Source organism: Salvelinus namaycush, chromosome 23 (genome assembly GCF_016432855.1).
Source record: "Salvelinus namaycush isolate Seneca chromosome 23, SaNama_1.0, whole genome shotgun sequence".
Lineage (NCBI taxonomy): Eukaryota > Metazoa > Chordata > Actinopteri > Salmoniformes > Salmonidae > Salvelinus > Salvelinus namaycush.
In genome coordinates this window covers 32573497-32599128 of record NC_052329.1, presented here as the reverse complement: position 1 = coordinate 32599128, position 25632 = coordinate 32573497, and the positions used below count along the sequence as shown (strand labels likewise).

The 25632-nt window shown below is 43.5% G+C and overlaps 1 protein-coding gene across 2 annotated transcripts; it reads left to right on the top strand.

Annotated features, from left to right (window-relative positions):
• The first annotated feature begins 3709 nt into the window (after positions 1 to 3709).
• LOC120018336 (SID1 transmembrane family member 2-like) lies at positions 3710 to 25596 on the top strand. Of its 2 annotated transcripts, XM_038961474.1 has the most exons (25): positions 3711 to 4432; positions 4812 to 4936; positions 7518 to 7682; positions 8037 to 8082; positions 8561 to 8662; positions 11207 to 11290; positions 11448 to 11613; positions 11800 to 11893; positions 12006 to 12064; positions 13024 to 13071; positions 13476 to 13550; positions 14234 to 14352; positions 14492 to 14565; positions 15251 to 15317; positions 15499 to 15572; positions 15673 to 15796; positions 19155 to 19272; positions 19525 to 19661; positions 20800 to 20908; positions 21174 to 21250; positions 21841 to 21887; positions 22480 to 22585; positions 24168 to 24278; positions 24668 to 24781; positions 24978 to 25596. In XM_038961474.1, exons 1-25 carry the CDS (start codon positions 4211 to 4213, stop codon positions 25038 to 25040), a joined length of 2526 nt encoding a protein of 841 aa, XP_038817402.1. In that variant the 5' UTR covers positions 3711 to 4210; the 3' UTR covers positions 25041 to 25596. The 2 variants fall into 2 exon arrangements, with proteins under 2 accessions (XP_038817403.1, XP_038817402.1); XM_038961475.1 differs by lacking the exon at positions 12006 to 12064 and having other exon boundaries at positions 3710 to 4432; positions 11800 to 11922.
• Positions 25597 to 25632: the final 36 nt, after the last annotated feature.

The following is a 25632-nucleotide window of genomic DNA, read 5'->3' as shown; positions in this document are numbered from 1 at the left end:
TGGAGGAGGCATTGGACGTACTGGACTGTGGAGGCGCACTGGAGGTCTGAAGCATAGAGCTGGCACATCCCGTCCTGGCTGGATGCTCACTTTAGCCCGGCAAGTGCGGGGCGCTGGCACAGGACGCACTGGGCTGTGAAGGCGCACTGGAGACACGGCGCGTAGAAGCGCATAACATGGTGCCTGAACGGTGACACACACCACAGGGCGAGTGCGGAGGAGACACAGGACGCACCAGACTGGGGAGGCGCACCGAAGGCCAGATGTGTGAAACCGGTGCACATGGCACCGGACTGGTGTCACGCTCTTCAGCACGCCCGCTCTGCAGCGCTCTCAACGCCAGCACCTCTCTCCGGAATCTTGCGTCGAGCTCCTCACTCGACTCCCTGACTGGCTCTGGTTCACCCCTCGGCTCCGACGACCACTCCGTGTGCCCCCCCAAAAAATGTGGGGTCTGCTTCTCGTGCTTGCGTCGAGTCCTATATTCCTGGTCTCGTCGCAGTTCCTCTCTCGCTGCCTCCGCCTGCTTCCATGGCAGGGTCTTGTTCCCCTCCAATACCTCCTCCCAGGTCCAGGTTGTCCTCCACTCCTGGGCACGCTGCTTGGTCACTTGGTGGTGGGATCTTCTGTTACGTCCGTCATTGAAATGAGACCAAAGCGCAGCATGGAAAGTATACATCTTAATTTATTTTAGAATGAACACCAAAAACAACAAAAGATCAACGAACGTAATGTTCTGCAGGGCTAAACAGCTACTGTGCAAAAACAAGATCCCACAAACTCAGGTGGAAAACAGACTGCCTAAGTATGATTCCCAATTAGAGACAACGATAGACAGCTGCCTCTGATTGGGAACCATACCCGGCCAACAAAGAAATAGAAAACTAGAATGCTCACCCAAATCACACCCTGACCTAACCAAATAGAGAAATAAACAGGCTCTCTAAGGTCAGGGCGTGACACCCTGAAACACTTCAGCGAGCAGGCCTTTCTAATCGACCTGGCCCGGGTATCCTGGAAGGATATTGACCTCATCCCATCAGTAGAGGATGCCTGGTTATTCTTTAAAAGTGCCTTCCTCAACATCATAAATAAGCATACCCCATTCAAAAAATGTAGAACCAGGAACAGATATAGCCCTTGGTTCACTCCAGACCTGACTGCCCTTGACCAGCACAAAAACATCCTGTGGCGTACTGCATTAGCATCAAATAGCCCCTGTGATATGCAACTTTTCAGGGAAGTTAGGAACCAATATAAACAGGCAGTTAGGAAAGCTAAGCCTAGCTTTTTCAAACAGAAATTTGCATCCTGTAGCACAAACTCAAAAAAGTTCTGGGACACTGTAAAGTCCATGGAGAATAAGAGCACCTCCTCCCAGCTGCCCACTGCACTGAGACTAGAAAACACTGTCACCGCCGATAAATCCACGATAATTGAGAATTTCAATAAGCATTTCTCTACGGGTGGCCATGCTTTCCACCTGGCTACCCCTACCCCGGTCAACTGCCCTACACCCCCCACAGCAACTCACCCAAGCCTCCCCCATTTCGCCTTCACCCAAATCCAGATAGCTGATGTTCTTAAAGAGCTGCAAAATCTGGACCCCTACAAATCAGCCAGGCTAGACAATCTGGATCCTCTCTTTCTAAAATTATCTGCCGAAATTGTTGCAACCCCTATTACTAGCCAACCTCTCTTTCGTATCGTCTGAGATCTCCAAAGATTGGAAAGCTGCCGCGGTCATCCCCCTCTTCAAAGGGGGAGACATTCTCGACCCAAACAGCTACAGACCAATATCTATCCTACCCTGCCTTTCTAAGGTCTTCGAAAGCCAAGTTAACAAACAGATCACCGACCATTTCGAATCCCACGTACCTTCTCCTGACTTCCGAGCTGGTCATGGGTGCACCTCAGCCATGCTCAAGGTCCTAAACGATATCATAACTGCAATCGATAAGAAACAATACTGTACAGCCGTATTCATCGACCTGGCCAAGGCTTTCGACTCTGTCAATCACCACATTCTTATCGGCAGACTCAACAGCCTTGGTTTCTCAAATTACTGACTGGTTCACCAACTACTTCTCTGATAGAGTGCAGTGTGTCAAATCGGAGGGCCTGTTGTCCGGACCTCTGGCAGTCTCTATGGAGGTGCCACAGGGTTCAATTCTCGGGCCGACTCTCTTCTCTGTATACATCAATGATGTCGCTCTTGCTGCTGGTGATTCTCTAATCCACCTCTACGCAGACGACACCATTCTGTATACTTCTGGCCCTTCTTTGGACACTGTGCTAACTAACCTCCAGACGAGCTTCAATGCCATACAACTCTCCTTCCGTGGCCTCCAACTGCTCTTAAATGCAAGTAAAACTAAATGCATGCTCTTCAACCGATCGCTGCCCGCACCTGCCCGCCCGTCCAGCATCACTACTCTGGACGGTTCTGACCTAGAATATGTGGACAACTACAAATACCTAGGTGTCTGGTTAGACTGTAAACTCTCCTTCCAGACCCACATTAAGCATCTCCAATCCAAAATTAAATCTAGAATCAGCTTCCTATTTCGCAACAAAGCATCCTTCACTCATGCTGCCAAACATACCCTCGTAAAACTGACTATCCTACCAATCCTCGACTTCGGCGATGTCATTTATAAAATCGCCTCCAACACTCTACTCAACAAATTGGATGCAGTCTATCACAGTGCCATCCGTTTTGTCACCAAAGCCCCATATACTACGATCTGTACACTCTCGTTGGCTGGCCCTCGCTTCATACTTGTCGCCAAACCCACTGGCTCCAGGTCATCTACAAATATTTGCTAGGTAAAGTCCTGCCTTATCTCAGTTCACTGGTCACCATAGCAGCACCCACCTGCAGCACGCGCTCCAGCAGGTATATGTCACTGGTCACCCCCAAAGCCAATTTCGGTCACTCCCAAAGACAATTCCTCCTTTGGCCGCCTTTCCTTCCAGTTCTCTGCTGCCAATGACTGGAACAAACTGCAAAAATTGCTGAAGCTGGAGACTCTTATCTCCCTCACTAACTTCAAGCACCAGCTGTCTGAGCAGCTCACAGATCATTGTACCTGTACATAGCCCATCTGTAAATAGCCCATCCAACTACCTCATCCCCATACTGTATTTATTTATTTTGCTCCTTTGTACCCCAGTATCTCTACTTGCACATTCATCTTCTGCACATCTAATCACTCCAGTGTTTAATTGCTATATCGTAATTACCTAGCCACTATGGCCTATTTTATTGCCTTACCTCATTTGCACACACTGTATATATACTTTTTTTCCTACTGTATTATTGACTGTATGTTTGTTTATTTCATGTGTAACTATGTGTTGTTGTATGTGTAGTATGATGTCCCATGGGGGTGTCCGTACCTATGTATGACATGCGAGGGTTAGGTTAATAAACAGGCTGGAGCTAGAACCACGTTGTCGCGCGTCCTTATTTTAGATCATACTACAGTATGTGTCGAACTGCTTTGCTTTATCTTGGCCAGGTCGCAGTTGTAATTGAGAACTTGTTCTCAACTGGCCTACCTGGTTAAATAAAGGTTAAATAAGAAATAAATAAATATGCATTATATTTCTATATTTGGGCCGTAAAGAATGACCTCATTACGCCGTTCTTGGTTTGTTTTCTGCGTGCGAAGGGAGGGAGTGGGTGACACCGATTTAACCCCTCGAACGTGGTCAGTGGATTCAACAGATGCAAACAACGTTCACTTTACGATACTTGATATGATCAACACTATACAGGCATATGTCAACCTAAATGATAAAATGCGGATGACACTAGCTGTAAAAACCGCGGATATTACATCATTCGCGATCTAGCTAGTGAGTAGTAGCTGTGTTGTTGTCGTATAGCTAACGTTAGTTTACGTCGCAGTACGGAGGAGTGGTTAGCTTGCCAGCTGGTGATGGTGAAACAGGAGGAGCGGTGTGAATGTAATACATTAATCATTAGCAAGCAAATGTAGCTAGCTGGCTAGATTATCTCACTAGCTAGTCGTTCGCTATCAACTGTCCTGTTGTTGTGAATGATACATTACAACTGAGCTCTCTAGTCTAGTTAGCTAGGTAGGTTTGCCATTCATTGCTATTATTATCATCCAACGTGTCAGTAAGTGCATTTAGGTCGTTTTGATCGCTAGCACAGCTATTGTTGACAAATCGCAAGGAAATGGTTTTGAGGAGCTGTTGTAAATTTGGTCCCGTTTTAGTCTTGTTCCAGCTTGGTTATGTGGCCCTGTTGTTGTTATGTGTGACCCACTTGCGGTGCGCACGGGCAGAAACTAAAACGGTGGTCCAAAAGGATGCAGAGTTTGACGTTACCTACAACGATACAGTTACGAGTGACAACCAAACCATCTACGCCTTCAATCACACCGTCTCCCGAAACAAGGTGAGTACATAGTTCAGGTCACAAATCCCACTTTGTTCTTCGAACCTGCTTTTGCACAGACCCCCAATTATGGTGTTTGTTGCTGCCTATTGCTAACACACCTGTTTCAACTAATCATGTTCGTACTGGGCTGGAATTAAACGTGCGCATTCCGTCCCCAGTACTAGGATTGAAGAACACCGAACAACTGTCTTGCTATGAGTAGCCTCATTTGGTTTTATGGTAAAATAGGATTGCAAAAAGTGATCAATACAAAACCTGAGTGTGCAGGTTTATGCTTGTGATGGGTGTGTGCGTATGTATGTACTGTATGTCGTTTTACTTAGATTCTGTGAGTTTCTCTAACCCTCTCCCCCTCTCTCTCTCCCTGCCCTGGCAGACGGAGGGGGTCCGTGTGACTGTGGACATACTGTCGGAGGGGGCAGAGAGCAGTCCCATCCTGTTTGTGGTTAGACAGAAGCAGGCCGTGCTGTCCTTCCAGGTCCCCCTCATACTGCGTGGACTGTGAGTAGCCTACCCTACTGGCACACCTGGGGGCGCGTTCAGTAGGACACAATGTCGTGGAACGTTCAGACAGAAGCCATGTGTTATGTAGAACAAACATGCATCGTTGACATGCAGAATAAGGACTCAAGTCGGCTCTATACAGGACATTTCTATCTACAACGTTGTGCCCTACTGAACGCAACCCTGGCACATCCTGGTCCTGTCCCTGTATTATGTCACCACATTTTATTATGTCAATATACAGCTGGCCATATTCATCTAGAGTGGAAGGGAAGCGTGATACGTGGTTATGCTTTGGTATTAAATTGTTCAGTCAAAGAAAACAACTGAAGTTGTGTAGTCTAGATGTTGTAGAGGTTTTGTTTCTCCTTGGGTCTGTTTTTGCTGTGTTTCTCTTCATTATGTAGGCTAGATATTGGCTTGGTCACGGGTGAAGATACAATGAGCTCCAAAAGTATTGGGACAGTGACACATTTTTTGTTTGTTTTGGCTCTGTACTCCAGCACTTTGGATTTGAAATGATACATGAAGTTCAGACTGTCAGCTTTCATTTGAGTGTATTTTCATCCATATCAGGTGAACCGTTTAGAAAAATGACAGCACTTGTTGTACATCCCCCCTTTTTAAGTATTGAGATAAATTCACTTATGTCTATTAAAGTAGTCAAAAGTTTAGTATTTGTTCCCATTTTCCTAGCACGCAATGATCACATCCAGCTTGTGACTCTATAAACTTGTTGAATGCATTTGCGGTTTGTTTTGGTTTCAGATTATTTTGTGGCCAATAGAAATGAATGGTAAATAATGTATTGTGTCATTTTCAAGTCAGTTTTATTGTAAATAAGAATATAATATGTTTCTAAACACTACATTAGTGTGGCTGATACCATGATTACGGATAATCTTGAATGAATTGTGAATAATGATGAGTGAGAAAGTTACAGATGCACAAATATCACCCCCCCCCAAAAAAATGCTAACCTCCCCTGTTATTATAATGATGAGAGGTTATCATGTCTTGGGAGTATGGTATTTGTGTGTCGCACTCATCAGTATTCACGATTCATTCAGGTTAATCTGTAATCATAGTCGCATTCACATTAATGTAGAAGTGTTTAAAAACATATTATATTCTTAAAAGTGACTCAAATAACACAGTACATTATTAACATTAATTTCTATTGGGCAGAAAATAATCTGAAACACAACCAACACAAACCGCAAATGCATCCAACAAGTTTGTAGAGTCACAAGCTTGATGTAATCATTGTATGCTAGGAATATGGCACCAAATACTAAACTTTTGACTACTTTAATACATTAGTGAATTTGTACCAATACTTTTGGTCCCCTCAAATGGGGAGACTATGTACAAAAAGTGCCTTAATTTCTAAACTGTTCACCCAATATGGATGAAAATACCCTACAATTAAAGCTGACAGTCTGCACTTTAACCTCATAGTCAATGTATAATTTCCACATTGCTGGAGTACTGAGCCAAAACAAAAAAAGTGTCACTGTCCCTAAACTTTTGGAGCTCACTGTATTATAAACAGTACAGAGAGATGTGCAGTAGAAGTACTGAATGGGTTAACTGAAGGGAGTGGTGGCAGGGCAATAAGACATGAAAAGACAACCGCAAATCCTGTTTCGGCCAGTAACCGAAACGTTGCTGTTTGAATCCCCGAGCCGACAAGGTAAAATCTGCCATTCTTCCCTTGAGCAAGGCAATTAGCCCTAATTGCTCCAGAGTTGCCGTCAATAATGGCTGATCCCTAGCCGTGACCCCACTCTCCGTGAGTGTCTCAGTGGGATATGCAAAAAAAAAAACTTTTCTACTTCACACCTGTACAGGTTACCCACTTGTACATACAGTCAAACAGGACTATATAAGCATTCCCTAATTATTATATGATATAGCCTGGGTCTAAGTGTTTAGCCTGCATGCAGAACCTACCTGTTGGATCAGTGTATCATTTGTTCTATTATACAGTAGCCCAGGGTTTTTCCAAACTCGGTCCTCTGGACCTCAAGTGGTGCACGTTTTGTTTTTGTTTTTAAACGTAAAATGTATCCCTTTGGGGTCGCGAGGACCGTGTTTGGGGAATAACACAGTAGCCTGTCTTTCATGGCGTAACATAATCCACGGACTTGCGCAATACCAGAACACCTGTGTCAGGTGGTAAAGCCATCTAGTTGAGAGTGAGTCATCATTGAACCTTGAGCTTTCACTTCCACATAAACATAAAGCATAGGCCTAATTTCCCATAGACACTAGCCAGAATTACAGTACTAGCTAAGTCGTTGTGTTTTGGGAAGTTGTTGGTTTTTCTGTCATTAACACCGTTTTTTGTGGGACTGTAGTTGACACAATTCAACAGGCCAATTCAGTCCCTTTTTTAGCAGTGGTTATTCTTATCATCCTGTTCTAATACAGGCCTTTTCTGTTCTATGAGCCCAAGTATGTGATCATGATTTGTATATTGAGCTACCCTCTTGGCCAGGTCTCCCTTATAAAAGACCTCAATGAAAATGAGTGGAGAAGTGATATCTCTCTCCCCCCCCCCCCCCCGCCACAGGTACCAGAGGAAGTACCCCTATGCCCATGTGGGCCGAACGCTTTGCCAGCCCCCCACCCGCACCCTCATCGAGACCCAGTACTTCTTTGTGGACGTGTCCACCCTGTCCAGCTTGGGCACCCACTACCAGCTGAGGATCAGCCGCGTGGACAGCTTCACCCTGCAGTGAGTCATCTTCATCAGGGATCATTACCTTCATGCTAGTTAGCCGAGCGAATACATGATATCTGGTTGTAGAGCTACATGCCTTACACAGCCTCCCACAGCAGTACGTATTCAATACTCTGAGTCATCATATTTTATATCACTATTATGCAACTGTGTAGAGCTTGTCTAATTTGCATTGAATGCGGCCTTTTTGCATACACACAATCGTGACTGCCTATTTCTACAGCAAGCCAAGACACACCCTGTGTAGCAGCATCACTCATACAGTACGCCATCTCTACTCTATATGTGACCTGACTGGCTAATATGGCTGTTGTATTTGTTGAGTGTTTCTTGTCTTCTTCATTACAGTACAGACAAAAAGTTCAGCTTCACTGCCTCACCATCCCAACCCCAGGTAAGAAACATAGCCACTCACACCGATGCACACGTGCGTACATACGCACATAGCATATTTCCCGTGAAACCCTTATACTGCACGTGACCATGAGAGGGTGGAGAAGACGGTTGGGTACTACCTCTTTACTGTGCCTATGTGTAAAGGCCAGGGCCAAGAAGGGGATTGATATTAAAGAACAAATGTGTGTGCCTGATCTGTTGAGCTGTTGCGTGAAAGAGATGGAGAGAAAGAGACGGGAGAAAATGTATATTGTTACGTCATACATTTTGTGTGTGCACATGTTGTGCATTTGTATTCGACGCAAGATTTGCCCTTTCAAAACGGTAGATCTATCAACATAATAGAATAGTATTGTTAGGAAGATTGCTTGAATTTTTTTTTTTTTTTTAATATTTCTTTCACTCCACTGATTTAGGACTTAGTTCCAATAAATATGTGATCCTTTTTTTACTCTAACTCTGTTTTTCTCTCTCAGTACTTCAAATATGTGTTCCCTGACGGAGTGGACACGGCCATCGTCAAGGTCAACTCTGAGATGACCTTCCCGTGCTCTGTCATGTCCATCCAGGACATCCAGGTAAACTAACTTGACCAAACCTGTTCATTAGGCACCAGAGGTGGGACCAAGTCACAAGCAAGTCACAAGGTCCGAGTCTCAAGTCGAGTCCCAAGTAGAACAGGTCAAGTCCAAGTTGTGCGTTCTAAGAGCAAGTCAAGTCATACATTTTCAAGTCAAGTAAAAAAAAATCTATACATGCAACGACTTGTTCAGCTACAAATATGTGTATATTTATTGAGGCTACCAGACAGCCATTTTCATTATTTAGTCTACGACACGTTTTAATTATCCCATGTCATTGCAAAATAGAGACCTTGTAGCAGTCGTGAGGGCATGCCATCATCAGAAGGCAAGGCAGGTTGACGTGTTCAGAGTGTACATTTATTTACAGGTCTTGGTGATCCTGTGGTGAAAGTGCCATATCATACAAAATATACAAGTAGATTGACCAAATATACATGGGCAATAGTCCAAAAGAAATAGCCTCAGGACAGGTTAAGCCTGATACAATCTGAATGGACACAGGTAGAGGGCAAGACTGTACCCCTTGAGAAACCAAGTAAATTCTGTCTAACAGGAGCTCACAGGTAGGCCTGCATAAATAATATAAGCACTTGGCCCCCAGGACCATACAATTACCCAATTGGCAATTACAACCAATAAACTGGTTCTACAATGTAAAAGGCAATTTTCACATCCATTTCCACATTACTACATTCCTCTTACTCAGAATTAATGATATTTCAACACCATGCATACATGGAACAGTCATTTGATCTTATTCAACGTTCTGACTCCAAAGCCTATTTTATGAGGCCTGCACGCTCCTATTAGGCACAACCAGAATGACAGAGAATAATGGTGCTTTCAAGACAACTGGGAACTCAAAAAAATCTGAGGTCAAATCATGATGTCAGTGAAAGAGGCCCGAGTTCCCAATTGTCTTGAACGCACTGAAGTCGGAGAGTTCCGAGTTCCCAGTTGTTTTGAACGAGGCCATAGGACACAGATACGGAACTCCGACATAACCGGGAAAATATGAACCAAGGAAACCATACATTGACTTAAATTAACATCACTCCGCTGAGGGTAAGAAATGGTTGGCTAAATGAAAATGTATCGTAGTCCTATCAAACATAGGCCGTCATTATAAGTAAATAAGAATTTGTTCTTAACTGACTTGCCTAGTTAAATAAAGGTTAAATTATAAATGAAAATAAATAAACATGAAAAAATGTCTACGTGTTGTAATAAACGGTACGGGGATTTAATGATGAAACGCTAGCAATTATTGTTGGGCCGATGCATTTAGACGTGTGAAAGCCAGAGGAAACATTTCAATAATGGGGGAAAAAAGCACTCTCCATTGGCGTGAGTTTGGAGAGCGTAAGTGAAGAGCCGCGCCTATGGTGCGTCTTCGCCACAGTAATAGTTAATTTTAACAACAAATTCCAAATGCAAACTTCATAAGTTAAAGCAATTGTTCCATACCTAAAGACCTGTAGGCTTATGCTAGTAATTGTTGCCCCATTACTGATTAGCTTGCAATATAAACAGTTCATATTCTTGATCACCGAACAATTTTTGGAGCTGCAGATTTATTTATTTACAGTTTGATGTTTGCGCTGCACCCGATCATATAGCTTGTACAGCAAATCAGCAATATGTTTGCTAGCTCACCCAACCTGTGTTGATTGACAGTTTACTGATCCAGTCAGAGTGCCGAGTGTGCGTTTCACTAGCCAATCTGAGGCAGGGTTTTTTGCAAGGGCGATGCTGCGGGTACTGTCTCTGCCTGCATGTGGAATAATCGACGTAGACTCTCTTCCACAAAATGAGTGACAGACAAGTCAGTCTCAAGTCAAAGTTGAGTCCCGAGTCTTGAGGCTCCAAGTCAAGTCTCAAGTTATTTTACTTTATATAGTCTCAAGTCATGTGACTTCGAGTCCACAACTCTGTTAGACACCAATCGGAATTAAGCAAACTGAAACGGGGAGGGACTGTTCAGAAACGCTAAAATAAACAGTACGTTTTCTGTTGCAAAACGTTTTGCTATGGTGTACCCTAATGAATACGGCCATGACGTTACATCTACCTGCATCCACTGACCTCACATGACATCACTGAACTGTGGTTCCCTCAGCCTGTCTCCAATGGCTAGCGTCCGATTCACCACACAAGGGCAGTGTTGAGTTCATTCTGAGTACCCCAGCAACCACTAGACAGCTGTGAATGAACTTGGGAAATGCACAGGATTTACCCTAAAGCAGCTTAAAGCTGTGAAAGAGAGGTGTTACTAAAACGCTATGTAAAGCTCTGTCTGGTGTGTAATAGCTCACATTGGGGGTGTCCCTGAAATGTAGGCCAATATAGAAATCTCCATTCCACACACTTGATGGGGAGTGCAGAGGTGCCTGTTGCCGTGGAAACCACATTAGCCGTGGTTGCACCTGTTCTTTGCTCAGACAGACAGGCAGACACACACACACACACACACACACATACAGACAGACAGACACTCGTTCCTCTCTGATTGCTAAATGCTGTGTTCTACCTTATCAGTGCCCAGTGTATGACTTGGATAACAACGTCGCCTTCATTGGAATGTATCAAACCATGACCAAGACAGCTGCCATCACTGTCCAGGTAAAATACACACACACACACACACACGCACACTAGAGAGATCAGGTAATTGATCAATAAATACATGTTTACAACTCACTTGCCACAATGGGCAACCATTTAATCTACTCTCTCTCTCTCTCGTTCCCCCTCTCCCCTTTTCTCTCGTGGCTCTCAGAGGAAGGACTTCCCCAGTAACAGTTTCTATGTGGTGGTGGTGGTGAAGACGGAGGACGAGGCATGTGGGGGTCCCCTGCGCTTTTACCCCCTCCGTCCAGATGAACTCATTGATGCCGGCAACCGCAGTAAAACTCTGGACGTGGTCGTCTCGCCCGCCATCAGCTGTGAGTCACTCAGCCAGGCGGGCCAAACAGTACATCATTCCCAATGTAGCAGAGAGAAGTGTTCATGTCTCTCTCTCTTTCCCTTTCTATTTCTCTCTGTTTCTCTCTAACATCTCTTCCTCTCTCCTTCCTTTATCCCTCCTCTCCCTCTTTCCCCTCTCTCTACACCCCCTCTCTCCGTCTCAGCGGATGTGTACGTGATGGGCATGCTGTTCTGCCTGGGCATCTTCCTCTCCTTCTACCTGCTCACCTTCCTGGTGGCCTGTGTGGAGAACAAGAGGTCTGTCGATCGCTTCACTGTCGTATACAGTAAGTACATTATTTCATACACTGTCATATAGAAGCTTTGGAACTCAAGTGTCTCTCTCTCTCTGGGTCTTTTCTCTGGTCAGGATGCACAGGAGGAGGGAGGGGCTTCTGAACCCAGCGGACATGTCGCCTGCGGAGACAGGTATCCCAGCAACCCACTACAACGGCACACTCCGTTGTATTTTTTTTCCAGAGAGGTGTACAGTGAAGAACTGTGTATTTAAGATTTAAAACGAGTTTAAGATGGATGCGAACCATTAACAGTTGCCGCATCGGATGAAGGAATACTGATCTATTTCTCTAGGTTTTCTATGTCTTTGTGTGTTGAATTTGTCTCGCTTTCTCCTCATGCTTTCTCCCCATGCTACTCTTTGGCTCAGCCTCTCTACTGGGTAAGAATGGAGTTGGAGTAGTGAGATATTGCCTGTGTCTGAGCTTCTCTCACAATGTCACACTACTTATTACCCTTCGTGCACGCTATATAAATAGTTACACCCATCTCACAGTCATTATCACCAGTATGATCTGGGTGGATGAGGAATCATCAACATGCATGTCTAATGAATGACCTTCACCACGGTTGGGTGTCAATTTGAAATCAGGAAGTGATTTCAATTGAAAATATGGGAAAACATTTGAAATAAATGTTTTCTCCTTCGCAGCTTTATTGAGGAGTCATTGAAAATAGAACCCACTTTTTCAATTATTGAATTGGAATTTCAGTTTACTTCCTGAGTTGGCTGACTTCACAGCATTGTCCAGTCACAAACACTTGTCATGGTGGGGGATGACTAATATGATTCAACCATGCCCATGGCCATGCATTGGATGATATTATGGTTACTGTGGTTTGGTTCCAATGGGAGTTTGACTGAAATGGACTTATTTTTCTCCCATTGGACTCACACCCTAGGGTACTGATTAGCACCCGTGCATTAACCCTTGCCTCACTTTCAACATTGTCTCTGAACCCACAGGGCATGGTGTGTCCTCTCTGACTAACCATTCATCTAGATGCTGTGGTTGTGTGTAGACTACTAACTGCTATGGTGGCATGTGTTTGGTGTGTGTTTGTGACATTATCTCTACCTGTTACCACAGGAAAGCCAGGTGTGACTCCAGTCTCCCCCTATGAATATGGCTCCTTTGGTGAGTGTGTGTGTGTGTGTGTGCTCATTTACATTACAAGTGTGACGATGTTTGAAAGGTTTTGAGTTAAATATTGACAACCAATGTAGCTAACTGGGTAAGACAGGGTTTTCAATGTTCCAGTTCTGTCGTGTGTCTCATTGACTTGTTTCTGCACATGAGTCTCCTCGTGAATGTGCACTCCTTCACTACTTCCCACAATTCTAAAAGCATTGGATTGGGGGAGTCATGGACTAGTTGCACTTTTCACCATATTTCTTTTACCAGTCATTTCCGTTAAATCAGTGAAGGGAAGTGAACACTTTGGGAGGAAGGAGAGAGAATTGGGACACAGCCAAAGTGAATACTTACACCACTTCAAGCACTCTTTTTAATGTTGTTTCTCTCTGCTATTGTTTCTACAGCGGACAACGCCAGCACGTTGAGCTCAGAGGCCATCACAGACAGCATAGCATCAGATACCAACTACGGATACATGGGTATGGAGCAAGATGACCAAATACAGACGCATAATTACACACATACACTCTAATACTGTACACACACAGATGTGCAAATACACACAATGGGGTCCACATGGCACAAAATCTGTCTTCAAGTAATGTTGCACAGCATTTCACCACCAAACTGGCTCTTGATTGGAGGGCTGCAGAGTGCTCTTGTTTCTTATTGGTTTATCTGTGTTTGTTTATCAGGACAGGAGACTTTGAAACGCAGACCATTCCTAACTGCCATCCACCACGTAGCCATCTGCATTGGTGACACTCACTGCCTTAATCAGCCAGCCAATCGCATCGCTTCACTGTATAAATCAGCACCATGTCAATCAATTCGGAATGTGTTCAAGATCTATCTGCCTTTTGATGTAATTTAATGCTCTGGTGACCACAGACGGAGACCAAAACGATCACGTGGTCAACAATCATGTTTGACTGTACGCAGAGATAATGATGGAATGTCGAGAACAATTTCAATTATACATTTTGTGATTATCAGGAATGCGTCATTGGCCAGAACCACCAATCTATTGAATACGTCCCAAATCATATAAAAACAAATCCAAGCTGTAAAACCAACAAAAACGATCAAATCGAGAAATATAACCCTCAGTCACTGACATACTGTAAAGGTAGTTACTGTTCTCTCTGTCTCCTCCTCTCAGAGCGTTCGTTGGAGAGCGTAGCGGGTCGTAGTCGACAGGAGTCTCTGAGCTCAATAGAGGAGGATGACTATGACACGTTGGCCGACATCGACTCGGACAAGAACATCGTCCGTACCAAGGTCTGGCCCATCCGTCCTCCATCCCTCCCCCTCTACCTCTCCTCCCCTGTGCATCACTCAATATTATCCTTATTCTCTGTTGTTTTTATTTAGTTTTTGCCTCCCTTTGAAACTCATGTGGTCGCTTGTCCTTTTGCAGAAGTACCTGTGTGTGTCGGACCTCGCTCGCAAGGACAAGAGGGTTCTGAGTAAAAAGTACCAGATCTATTTCTGGTGAGTGGGACGGAGAGTTGCCTTAAAATCTGTACACCAATGCTGTGGGCTATAACCCTATGGCACCCTCCACTCTAGCAGTACTTTAGTCAAATGCATGATAACAATTGCTTCTTTGGATAGGGTGTAGGTTTGTTTTGCAGCATACCACCCTGCATACCACTGCTGGCTTGCTTCTGAAGCTAAGCAGGGTTGGTCCTGGTCAGTCCCTGGATGGGAGACCAGATGCTGCTGGAAGTGGTGTTGGAGGGCCAGTAGGAGGCACTCTTTCCTCTGGTCTAAAAAATATCCCAATGCCCCAGGGCAGTGATTGACACTGCCCTGTGTAGGGTGCCGTCTTTCGGATGGGACGTTAAATGGGTGTCCTGACTCTCTGAGGTCATTAAAGATCCCATGGCACTTATCGTAAGAGTAGGGGTGTTAACCCCGGTGTCCTGGCTAAATTCCCAATCTGGCCCTCAAACCATCACGGTCACCTAATAATCCCCAGTTTACGATTGGCTAAGTCATCCCCCTCCTCTCCCCTGTAACTATTCCCCAGGTCGTTGCTGTAAATGAGAACGTGTTCTCAGTCAACTTACCTGGTAAAATAACGGATAAATAAAATAAAAAAATCAGTCTGATTGTACAGTAATCATACAACTGTCAGTGTCATGGCAGTTAATGTCAGTGTTCCTCTCCTCAGGAATATTGCCACCATAGGTGTGTTCTACGCCCTCCCTGTCATCCAGCTGGTCATCACTTATCAAACGGTACTGTGTGCTACCCTCACTCACACTCCAACTGCGGATTTACTACATTATTACAGAATTATAACGAGTGCATTTGTAGTGTGTAAAGGAATTGGCTTCGAGTGAGTAGATATGACTAGAATCCACACGTGGTGGGTGGGTGGGTAGTGTGCTGTTGTTGACATGTTCCTCTCTCCTCCAGGTTGTCAACGTGACAGGAAATCAGGACATCTGCTACTACAACTTCCTGTGTGCACACCCCCTGGGGAATCTGAGGTGTGTGTGTGTGTGTGATAAGGGGAAACACCTATGGCTGTGCATGTAATGTATGACTTGTATCATTCATGACATCCATTCTCTACCCTCTGGTGTGCAGTGCCTTCAACAACATACTGAGTAACCTTGGTTACGTGATGCTGGGCCTCCTCTTCTTGCTCATCGTGCTGCAGAGAGACATCATCCACAGCAGAGCGTTGGACCGCAACGACCTCAACGCACTGGTGAGAGATCAAACTGAGATGGTGCTTTTGTTTTTACATATTTTGGGGGGATATTTAGTTTTTTTGGATGACAGGGAGGGCGTAGAACACACCTATGGTGGCAATAATCCTAGGTTTTTTTTATTGACAGGTGTAGATTAGAGTATGTGATGTGTAGAAAGATGACGGGGATGAAGTGCAGAGTGTGAGTGGCGGAACTGGGGGATCGAACCGCTACCTCCAGGGGCAATATGTGTTCCAGGGGTGGCAACACAACCTCTAAACCAACCCCTGGTACAGATAGGGTATTATATCAGTGGGATAAACAACATGAAATGCTCATATTGGTATTTCCATGTATGGAATTCATATCACCACCCATGATGTTGACGTGAGGGTTTTGTCCAAAATGATATTTACTATACACTAAGGAACGTTCTGTACCAGTAAGCAGGTTTCCATCCAAACTTAAGTACATGTGGTAGAAAACATTTCATGACATGCCTGATGTAAACTGAAAATTTGTCAAACTTTCCAAACGTCGACAAAACTACAGTTGAAATCGGAAGTTTACATACACTTAGGTTGGATTTATTAAAACATTGTCTTTCAACAACTCCACAAATTTCTTGTTAACAAACTATAGTTTTGGCAAGTCGGTTAGGACATCTGCTTTGTGCATGACACAAGTAATTTTTCCAACAATTGTTTACAGACAGATTACTTGATTTATAATTCACTGTATCACAATTCCAGTGGGTCAGAAGTTTACATACACTAAGTTGACTGTGCCTTCAACCAGCTTGGAAAATTCCATTAAAATGATGGCATGGCTTTAGGAGCTTCTGATAGTCTAATTGACATAATTTGAGTCAATTGGAGGTGTACCTGTGGATGTATTTCAAGGCCTACCTTCAAACTCAGTGCCTCTTTGCTTGACATCATGGGAAAATCTACAGAAATCAGCCAAGACCTCAGTCTGATCATCCTTGGGAGCAATTTCCAAACGCCTGAAGGTACCACGTTCATCTGTACAAAAAATAGTACGTAAGTATAAACACCATGGGACCACGCAGCCGTCATACCGCTCAGGAAGGAGACGCGTTCTGTCTCCTAGAGATGAACGGACTTTGGTGCGAAAAGTGCAAATCAATCCCAGAACAACAGCAAAGGACCTATTGAAGATGCTGGAGGAAACGGGTACCAAAGTATCTATATCCACAGTTAAACAAGTCATATATCGACATAACCTGAAAGGCCGCTAAGCAAGGAAGAAGCCAGTGCTCCAAAAACGCCATAAAAAAAGCCAGACTACGGTTTGCAACTGCACATGGGGACAAAGATCGTACTTTATGGAGAAATGTCCTCTGGTCTGATGAAACAAAAATAGAACTGTTTGGCCATAATGACCATCATTATGTTTGGAGGAGAAAGGGGGAGGCTTGCAAGCCGAAGAACACTATCCCAACCGTGAAGTACGAGGGTGGAAGCATCATGTTGTGGGGGTGCTTTGCTGCAGGAGGGACAGGTGCACTTCACAAAATAGATGGCATCATGAGGTAGGAAAATTGTGTGGATATATGGAAGCAACATCTCAAGACATCAGTCAGGAAGTTAAAGCTTGGTCGCAAATGGGTCTTCCAAATGGACAATGACCCCAAGCATACTTCCAAAGTTGTGGCAAAATGGCTTAAGGACAACAAAGTCAAGGTATTGGAGTGGCCATCATAAAGCCCTGACCTCAATCCTATAGAAAATCTGTGGGCAGAACTGAAAAAGCGTGTGCGAGCAAGGAGGCCTATACAAACCTGACTCAGTTACACCAGCTCTGTCAGGAGGAATGGGTCAAAATTCACCCAACTTATTGTGGGAAGCTTGTGAAAGGCTACCCGAAACGTTTGACCCAGGTTAAACTATTTAAAGGCAATGCTACCAAATAATAATTGTGTATGTAAACTTCTGACCAACTGGGAATGTGATGAAAGAAATAAAAGCTGAAATAAATCATTCTCTCTACTATTATTCTGACATTTCACATTCTTAAAATAAAGTGGTGATCCTAACTGACCTAAGACAGGGAATTTTTACTCAGATTAAATGTCAGGAATTGTGAAACTGAGCTTAAATGTATTTGGCTAAGGTGTATGTAAACTTCCGACTTCAACTGTAAATACACTAGATAAGGTGAATTTTGTGGTAATTTTGTGTAGGTAAAATTAATTATGCGGGAAAAATTGCGGTAGAAGTTCACATCATATCGAAGTAAACTTGGAGTCATGCAATGATATCTTGTGTGCTCCTCCCACTATGATTAAGGAAAGCATGTGGTTTATTAGGCTACGGGTTAAATAAGTTATGAACTTCACAGGGTAGTGAAAGTGCACGGTGATGAGCTTGAGGCTCCTTTCCAATAAATATCTTATTCTGGTGACATGATGATCGATGCGTGGCTGCCATTTGACAAATACAAATGATCACTCTTTTGTCCACAAAATCTCATGTAGGTTATGCCCGCACTGTATCTGCAAGGTGTTGGCTACAGCACTCGTGCCAAGACCGGAGTGGGCACATTCGCTATATAATGCAAACATTTTTTGTGACAAAACCATCAGTAGGGTTGAAAATGCAATAGAAAGTCATTTTAACTTGTATTTTTTTATTCCTAACATGGGAATTTAACCGCAAAAGTTATTTTTATGTGTACTACATTATCAAAGAAAAAAAGAATGTCCAGAACTCTGGTATGCTCCTAGGGTGAGTTAATCAGACGCTCAATAAAGAATGTCCAGATCTCTGGTATGCTCCTAGGGTGAGTTAATCAGACGCTCAATAAAGAATGTCCAGAACTCTGGTATGCTCCTAGGGTGAGTTAATCAGACGCTCAATAAAGAATGTCCAGAACTCTGGTATGCTCCTAGGGTGAGTTAATCAGACGCTCAATAAAGAATGTCCAGATCTCTGGTATGCTCCTAGGGTGAGTTAATCAGACGCTCAATAAAGAATGTCCAGATCTCTGGTATGCTCCGAGGGTGAGTTAATCAGACACTCAATAAAGACAACCTTTCGATCCGAGTTGGATCTTTGTCAGGTCATACACCACGTTGAAACACACCTACTTAAATAACCTCTAGAGGCATGAACATTGGATGTGAATATTTTTCTCTTTTCACTACATTATCATAGAAAAGCCTTTTATATCCACAACAAGTCAATTTGATGGAAACTGATCTCTGGTGGGAAAATGCGCATATTGAATATTTGCATGAACATTTTTGAATATTTGCATGAAAATCTGTCGCCAATTGGATGGGAACCTAGCTAGTGACAATTTATTTATAGAATTTTGAGCCTCTGTCTCTCCCTCTCTGCCGGTCTCCAGGAGTGTGGCATCCCTAAGCACTTTGGGCTGTTCTACGCCATGGGCACAGCTCTGATGATGGAGGGGCTGCTGAGTGCCTGCTACCACGTTTGCCCCAACTACACCAACTTCCAGTTCGGTGAGACTAATGTCATGGTTGGCTAATTGGGAGATAATGAAGATACTGTAACACAGAGCCTCAATAGATGGATTTCTCAATCAGTCCCAGATCGGTTCATATTGTCATGCCAACTGCATTGCTGTGACTGCAGGACGGCACAAACAGATCTGGGACTCTGGCTACTTCCCAATAACTGTACTGGAAGATATTCTGTACTGTAAGAAATGTCATTAATGTCACCCTTTCCTCCTCAATCTCCCTGTCGGTCAGACACCTCCTTCATGTATATGATCGCTGGGCTGTGTGTGTTAAAACTGTACCAGAAGAGACACCCAGATATCAATGCCAGCGCTTACACTGCCTACGCCTGTCTGGCTGCTGTCATCTTCTTCTCTGTGCTAGGAGTGGTGAGTGACTAGGGACATACTCACCACTCACTACACACCACTCATCACACACCACTCACCACACAGAGACCAAGACAGAAACACAACAAACACCCAGCAGTAGACTGACGTACACAACCTATAGGGTGGGTTGCACCAACATGGATTAACTCTTAAACTGGGCTAAATCAAGGTTTATCTATTAATCTTGTTGCACCCAATTTTAAACCTAGTTTTAAATTAATCCTAGTTAAATTAAATCCTTCCTCTAATCTAAGTTTAGTTTTCACTTTAAACCTAGATTAATTATAAGTCTGTTGTTCAATTAATTAAAAAACCCATTTCGATTGGAGATGAATTCTAAACTGCAACGGTAACGTTGTAGTGAAGTAGCATTTGTCGCATGAAATGGCCCAGGTGTCTTCCTTCTTTTTGACATTCGTGTTGTATGTCTTTTTATCCTCCAGTACGTTACTAAATTCCTCCATCAGCCCCGACAACTTTATTTTTTTCATAAGCGGAGAAATTAGATCATCTTTGACGTGCCATGATCAGTTGGCTAGCGGACAAATAATAAATGGCTAAATAACGTTAAGTAATGGCAATAATAAATAATATTGTATGCTAGCTAGCTTGGTTTATAAACTAGCTAGTTACAGTAGCTAACGTTAGCTAACTAATACATTTTCTGTCTAGTACTGGCAAATAACAGATTTTATTTCAAATCAGCCAAACCATGAGAACCTTTCACGATGGAGTTGCAGTAGTTCTAACGTCACATTGTTATTATTTTATCAAGGAACAGCAACTTTGTGGTCTCATTTGACAAGTAGGCTAGCTACTTCGTTTCAACTCACGAAATACCTCATATATTAGTGTAACATGTCACTAATCATAGTTTAAAACTGTTAATCATAGATTTACTGATCCAGATAAATTAAGTGGTACAACACATCTCTGATTTAATTATAAACCTAGATTTACAAAACCTAGATTAGCTCTAATCCTAGATTAATTTAAACCATGTTGGTGCAACCTACCCATAGAATCATCATTCAGCAAGTGTAAAATTCCTGATGTATCCTGATGGGTGTGTGTCTACCTGTGTGTCTGTGTGTCTACCTGTGTGTGTGTGTCTACCTGTGCGTGTTGTGTCCAGGTGTTTGGGAAGGGCAACATGGTGTTCTGGATCGTCTTCTCTGTCCTCCACATCCTGGCCACCATGCTGCTCAGCACCCAGCTCTACTACATGGGTCGCTGGAGACTGGGTAAGGAGTCAATCAATCACATTTGTTATTTTTAAAAGCCCTTTTTTTTTTACATTGAAAGTTGTCACAAAGTCCTTTACAGATACCAACCCAAAACCCCAAGAGCAAGCAATGCAGAAGCACAGTAGCTAGGAAAAACAACCTAGAAGGAAGAAACCTAGGAGTAAGGGCTAGGAACAGGCCTGGGGTCAGGGTTAGCTTTTACCTTGTAATGTTACAGGGGCTATGGACAGGTGTCAGTCTATTCTACTTGTCTGTGTTTCAGATTCTGGCATCCTGCGCAGGATTGTGTATGTGATCTACACTGACTGTATCCGCCAGTGCAGTGGCCCCATGTATATTGTGAGTATACATCAGGGGAGAACTACTGCCCACTTATTGAAACCACAAAGGTTCAAGGCTGACCGCGGTACTGCAGGCATTGTTTGCATAAACAGGGTCCCCCATTATAGTGAATGGAAAAATAGCAATCTTTGTGTAAATAAAATAAATAAATGTTTAGAAGGCAATCACGGTACCAATAATTGCTTCTAATACACCCGATGTACAGTATGTCCTTGAACCAATTATTTAATCGCACACATAAGAAGTTATAAGGATAATTTAGTTGCTAATGGCAGCCTGCAGTACCACGGTCGGCCTTCCACTTGATTTACTCAATTTTTAGGTGGCAGTACTGAGCTAGGCTGCAATATCACTTCATAAAGCTCAAATTGCGTATTTTATGTCTCCATGAGACGCCATCTTAACAGCCTTCATTTGGCTTCAATACGCGATTGAGTCTTCACAGAAATGAATGGTGTCACGTGATCGATGTCCATTCATATATACAGTCATTGGTAGACTATACATACACATACTGTATGGAGACTCACTCTAATGTCGCGAAAGATTCATAAATCCACAAGTAAATGTTTCTCTCTCTCTGTTAGGACCGAATGGTTCTGCTAGTGATGGGAAACATAGTGAACTGGTCTCTGTGAGTATTTCCTTCATTCACTCACTATCTTATTCAGACTGGACTGCCCTTACTGCAGTGTTCTATATATGTGATATCTGATATCTTAATTTGATCACTCTGTTGTCGCAGAGAATTTTCCTGCGCAGCATGAAATGCTAATTGTAGTGTATTAGGGTTTAAAAAGGCTTTAAAGTTTGTCATTTCCATTTTTAAATATCAGACTTGATTTGCCCTAACGAAAAATGTATCAACCCCTACAAAAATGTCCATTTAATATAATCCACGTAATAATTCACATTTCCTGTTGCTACAGGATTTTTTTCCTGCTGTGAGAAACGGGGTCAAATTAAGATGGCAGATCTGTACCTTGTTTGACATCATCATGCAGTGTTTAAAAATATATATTCTTTACCAAAGGTCTTTCACACCTACTTTAAGTGATTAATGTAAGTCCCTTTCTGTCAATGGGATTTATTGCGACCCACTCAGCCTGATGAGGCAAGGTATCCATTTAGTCTGTAGAATAGTCATTACTCAACCACAACCATGGGTGGAGAGTAGACAACTCATCACTGACAAACATTGTGTGGTTGTTGTTTGGTCTGTCCAGGGCTGCCTATGGGCTATTAAAGACACCCAATGACTTTGCCTCTTACCTGCTGGCCATCGCCATCTGCAACCTGCTACTCTACTTTGCCTTCTACATCATCATGAAGGTGTGTGTGTGTGTTTATTCACTTTCCATAGACAATTCTCACTCAAAAAAGACATGCAACAATATATTTTAAGTCATTAACCCTCTAGAGTCTAAACCCTGTCTAAGCTGGGGGAGGGAGTCTAAGCTAACATATGGAATTGTTTTAAGATGGTCATACCAAGAATCATTTAGCTATTTCATTTTGAACTTTAAGACCACGGATAGTCCCCCAAAAAATCTAAATAGAAGTTTGTTCTGAAGTGTCTGTCCCTATATCTGAGAGATATAAGTAAGATCAGGAAACTATTTTTTTTAAAAGGCATGTATTTATCCCCATATTTTAGGCACTAAACTATCCCGATACTGTATGTACCTCCATTATTGTTTTTTAACTGGTACCAGGGACCTTCAGGCCGTCTTGTGAGGCTTGTGGGCACCCTAGAGCAAAACGGAGAACACCATTGTGTTTGTGAGAGTTTCGTCTATAGAGTAGTCATAATACGTTCGGACACCACATACTTTTTTGTGAGAAGACCGATTTTTGGGATGTCAAATGGTCTGACTAACACCGCTCTAGCTCTGCCACCTTTCACCGCAGATGTGGAAGCGTGATATTGGCAGATGCAGTGGATTGAGACGCAGCCCATGCAAAAAACCGATATCTCTATCTTAAACAGATTATGTTAATTCTATTTTCGTGGGGGTGCGGAAATTGTAGGCTAATGGTTAAAAAATAGATAATAAATCGTATTTTAAACCCACTACAAAATAAAGATCTGTCAATCCGTGTGATTCGGAGGCAGACAAGAAGCCCTTCTCTGCAGTTCCAACACTCTCAGAATAGCTTCCAATTTCCTCCATCTCCTCATCAAAGAGCCACTGCTTGTCACTCCTCCCACACCAAAGCCTTAGTCCTCTCATGGTGTATGATGTTCAGGGTCTCTCTCACTGTCACTCTGTAAAAGATAAAACCTCACCTCCCTGTACAAGTCGAACAGGCTGCTCTCCTCCTGCTCAGGCAGGTGCTGGCTGTTCTCAAGGAACATGGCCATGTGTCTGAGCTGGTTTGTCCAGTACTGCTCGTACTCCCACAGACCCAGGCTGCCCGCCTCCACCTGTGCTGTCCATGATGCCATCCATGGTACACCCCACCCTGGACAAGTCGCTGGATGTAGTCGCTCATTATTGAGAAATGGATCAGTCTTTCGAAAGCAGGAGCAAGTCACACTTCTAGTATTGAGGTTGTTGCCACCAAAACTGAGTTCCAAATCAACATTGGCACCTAACAACCGAACATTCTAAATTCACAACAGTTGCTCTATTCAATTGTGATATCATCATATTAAAATGTCAATGTATTCTTATGATTTAGAATCACCATGGGAATGAAAGAAGGATTTCAAATCATGAATGACTTTAACTCTTAGCAACAGACATTCTAAATTCAAACATTCTACCAAATGTGCTTTGTTTGATTGTTGCCATATTTTAACAGTTTTGGATATAGAAAGTGCACATCGGACACGTGAAACGATGTAGAACATGTTCCGCGTATACAATCACAGATGATGTTGTGTTTCTGTGAATGTGTGTGTGTGTAGCTCCGCAGTGGTGAGAGGATCCAGTGCATGGCCATGTTGTGTATCCTCTTCACGGCCGTGGTGTGGGGCTTCGCTCTCTTCTTCTTCTTCCAGGGCCTCAGTACCTGGCAGGTCAGCACAACACACACACAATGACCTTACAGATCAGTGGCTTCCACCACACGTCAGCCTTACACACCCCCATGGCAGGATGTTTTCAGACCTCTCCTCGGGGGACCCTCAGCCATTACATGTATTCAAACTGTTCCAGAGCTAATACACCTGATTCAACTAGTCATCAAGCCCTTGTCTGTGTAGGTAAGTTGATTCAGGTATGCTAGTTCAGGTCTACAACAAAATAGTGAAAGTTCTAGGGGTCTCCGACGAGAGGTTTGGGAACTCCTGCCCCAATGGGATTCATGGTATCTGTAGTACCACATTGAAAACATCATATGCTCTCACACCACATGTCATGGTCACATAACCCCAACATTCTCACGTCCCCTCTCCCCCTGCCGTAGAAAACCCCTGCCGAGTCCCGGGAACACAACCGTGATTGCATCGTGCTCTCCTTCTTCGACGACCACGACATCTGGCACTTCCTGTCCTCCATTGCCATGTTTGGTTCCTTCCTGGTGAGTGTGTGTGTGCACGCGACACTCATTTCATAGTATTATAAATTGGAGGGGAATACACAGATTTCACACCGTGGACATGGTTACTGCCCACGTCATTCAGCAATAGATCATATGTGGCTGAGCTTTGATGAAGACCTCCCATTCCTGACCCATACATACTCAGAGTGACTGATTCCTCTGCGTTCTCTGCCAGGTTCTCCTCACCATGGATGATGACTTGGACGACGTCCAGAGAGACAAGATTTTCGTCTTCTGAAAAAGCAACTCTCTGGCTCTGCCTTAACGTTTCTTGCTGGCCAGTAGTGACACAGTGGCAACTGAGACACCCAATGGCATGTCTCCCTGACTGCAGGCGGGCTGGGCATCTCAACCAATCAAAGAGCTGGGAAAGGACGGTGCACCCTCCCCAGAGTTGGAATCTGTATGGACACTTGGCGTGCCAATCAATGAGTCTTGTTCACCAGTACATGCTGACATTTCTCCTTACTGCCATCCAATATTACTGTGGTCGTTGTGTTTTCTTATTGCATTTAAACGTGTATAGTGTGTGTGCGCCTGTGTATATATGATTGTGTGGGGGAGAGTGAGAACACTCTATGTCCAGTCTGTCTGTGGCCTTTAATGTTCTGATCATGTGCGTGGTTTGTATTTCTATGGCTGTCTGATACTGGATGGATCTGTCCCAGAGAGATATCAACGATTGTATTTTAATTACTAACTACGTCCTTAGCTGGTGAGGAAAATTTGCACTGTAGGATAAGAACTTGGGACTATGTGACTACTGAATAAAGTTTGTGTCCACGATGATAAAGGTGTAGTCTTAGCATTAGTACAATCTGTCTCTAGGT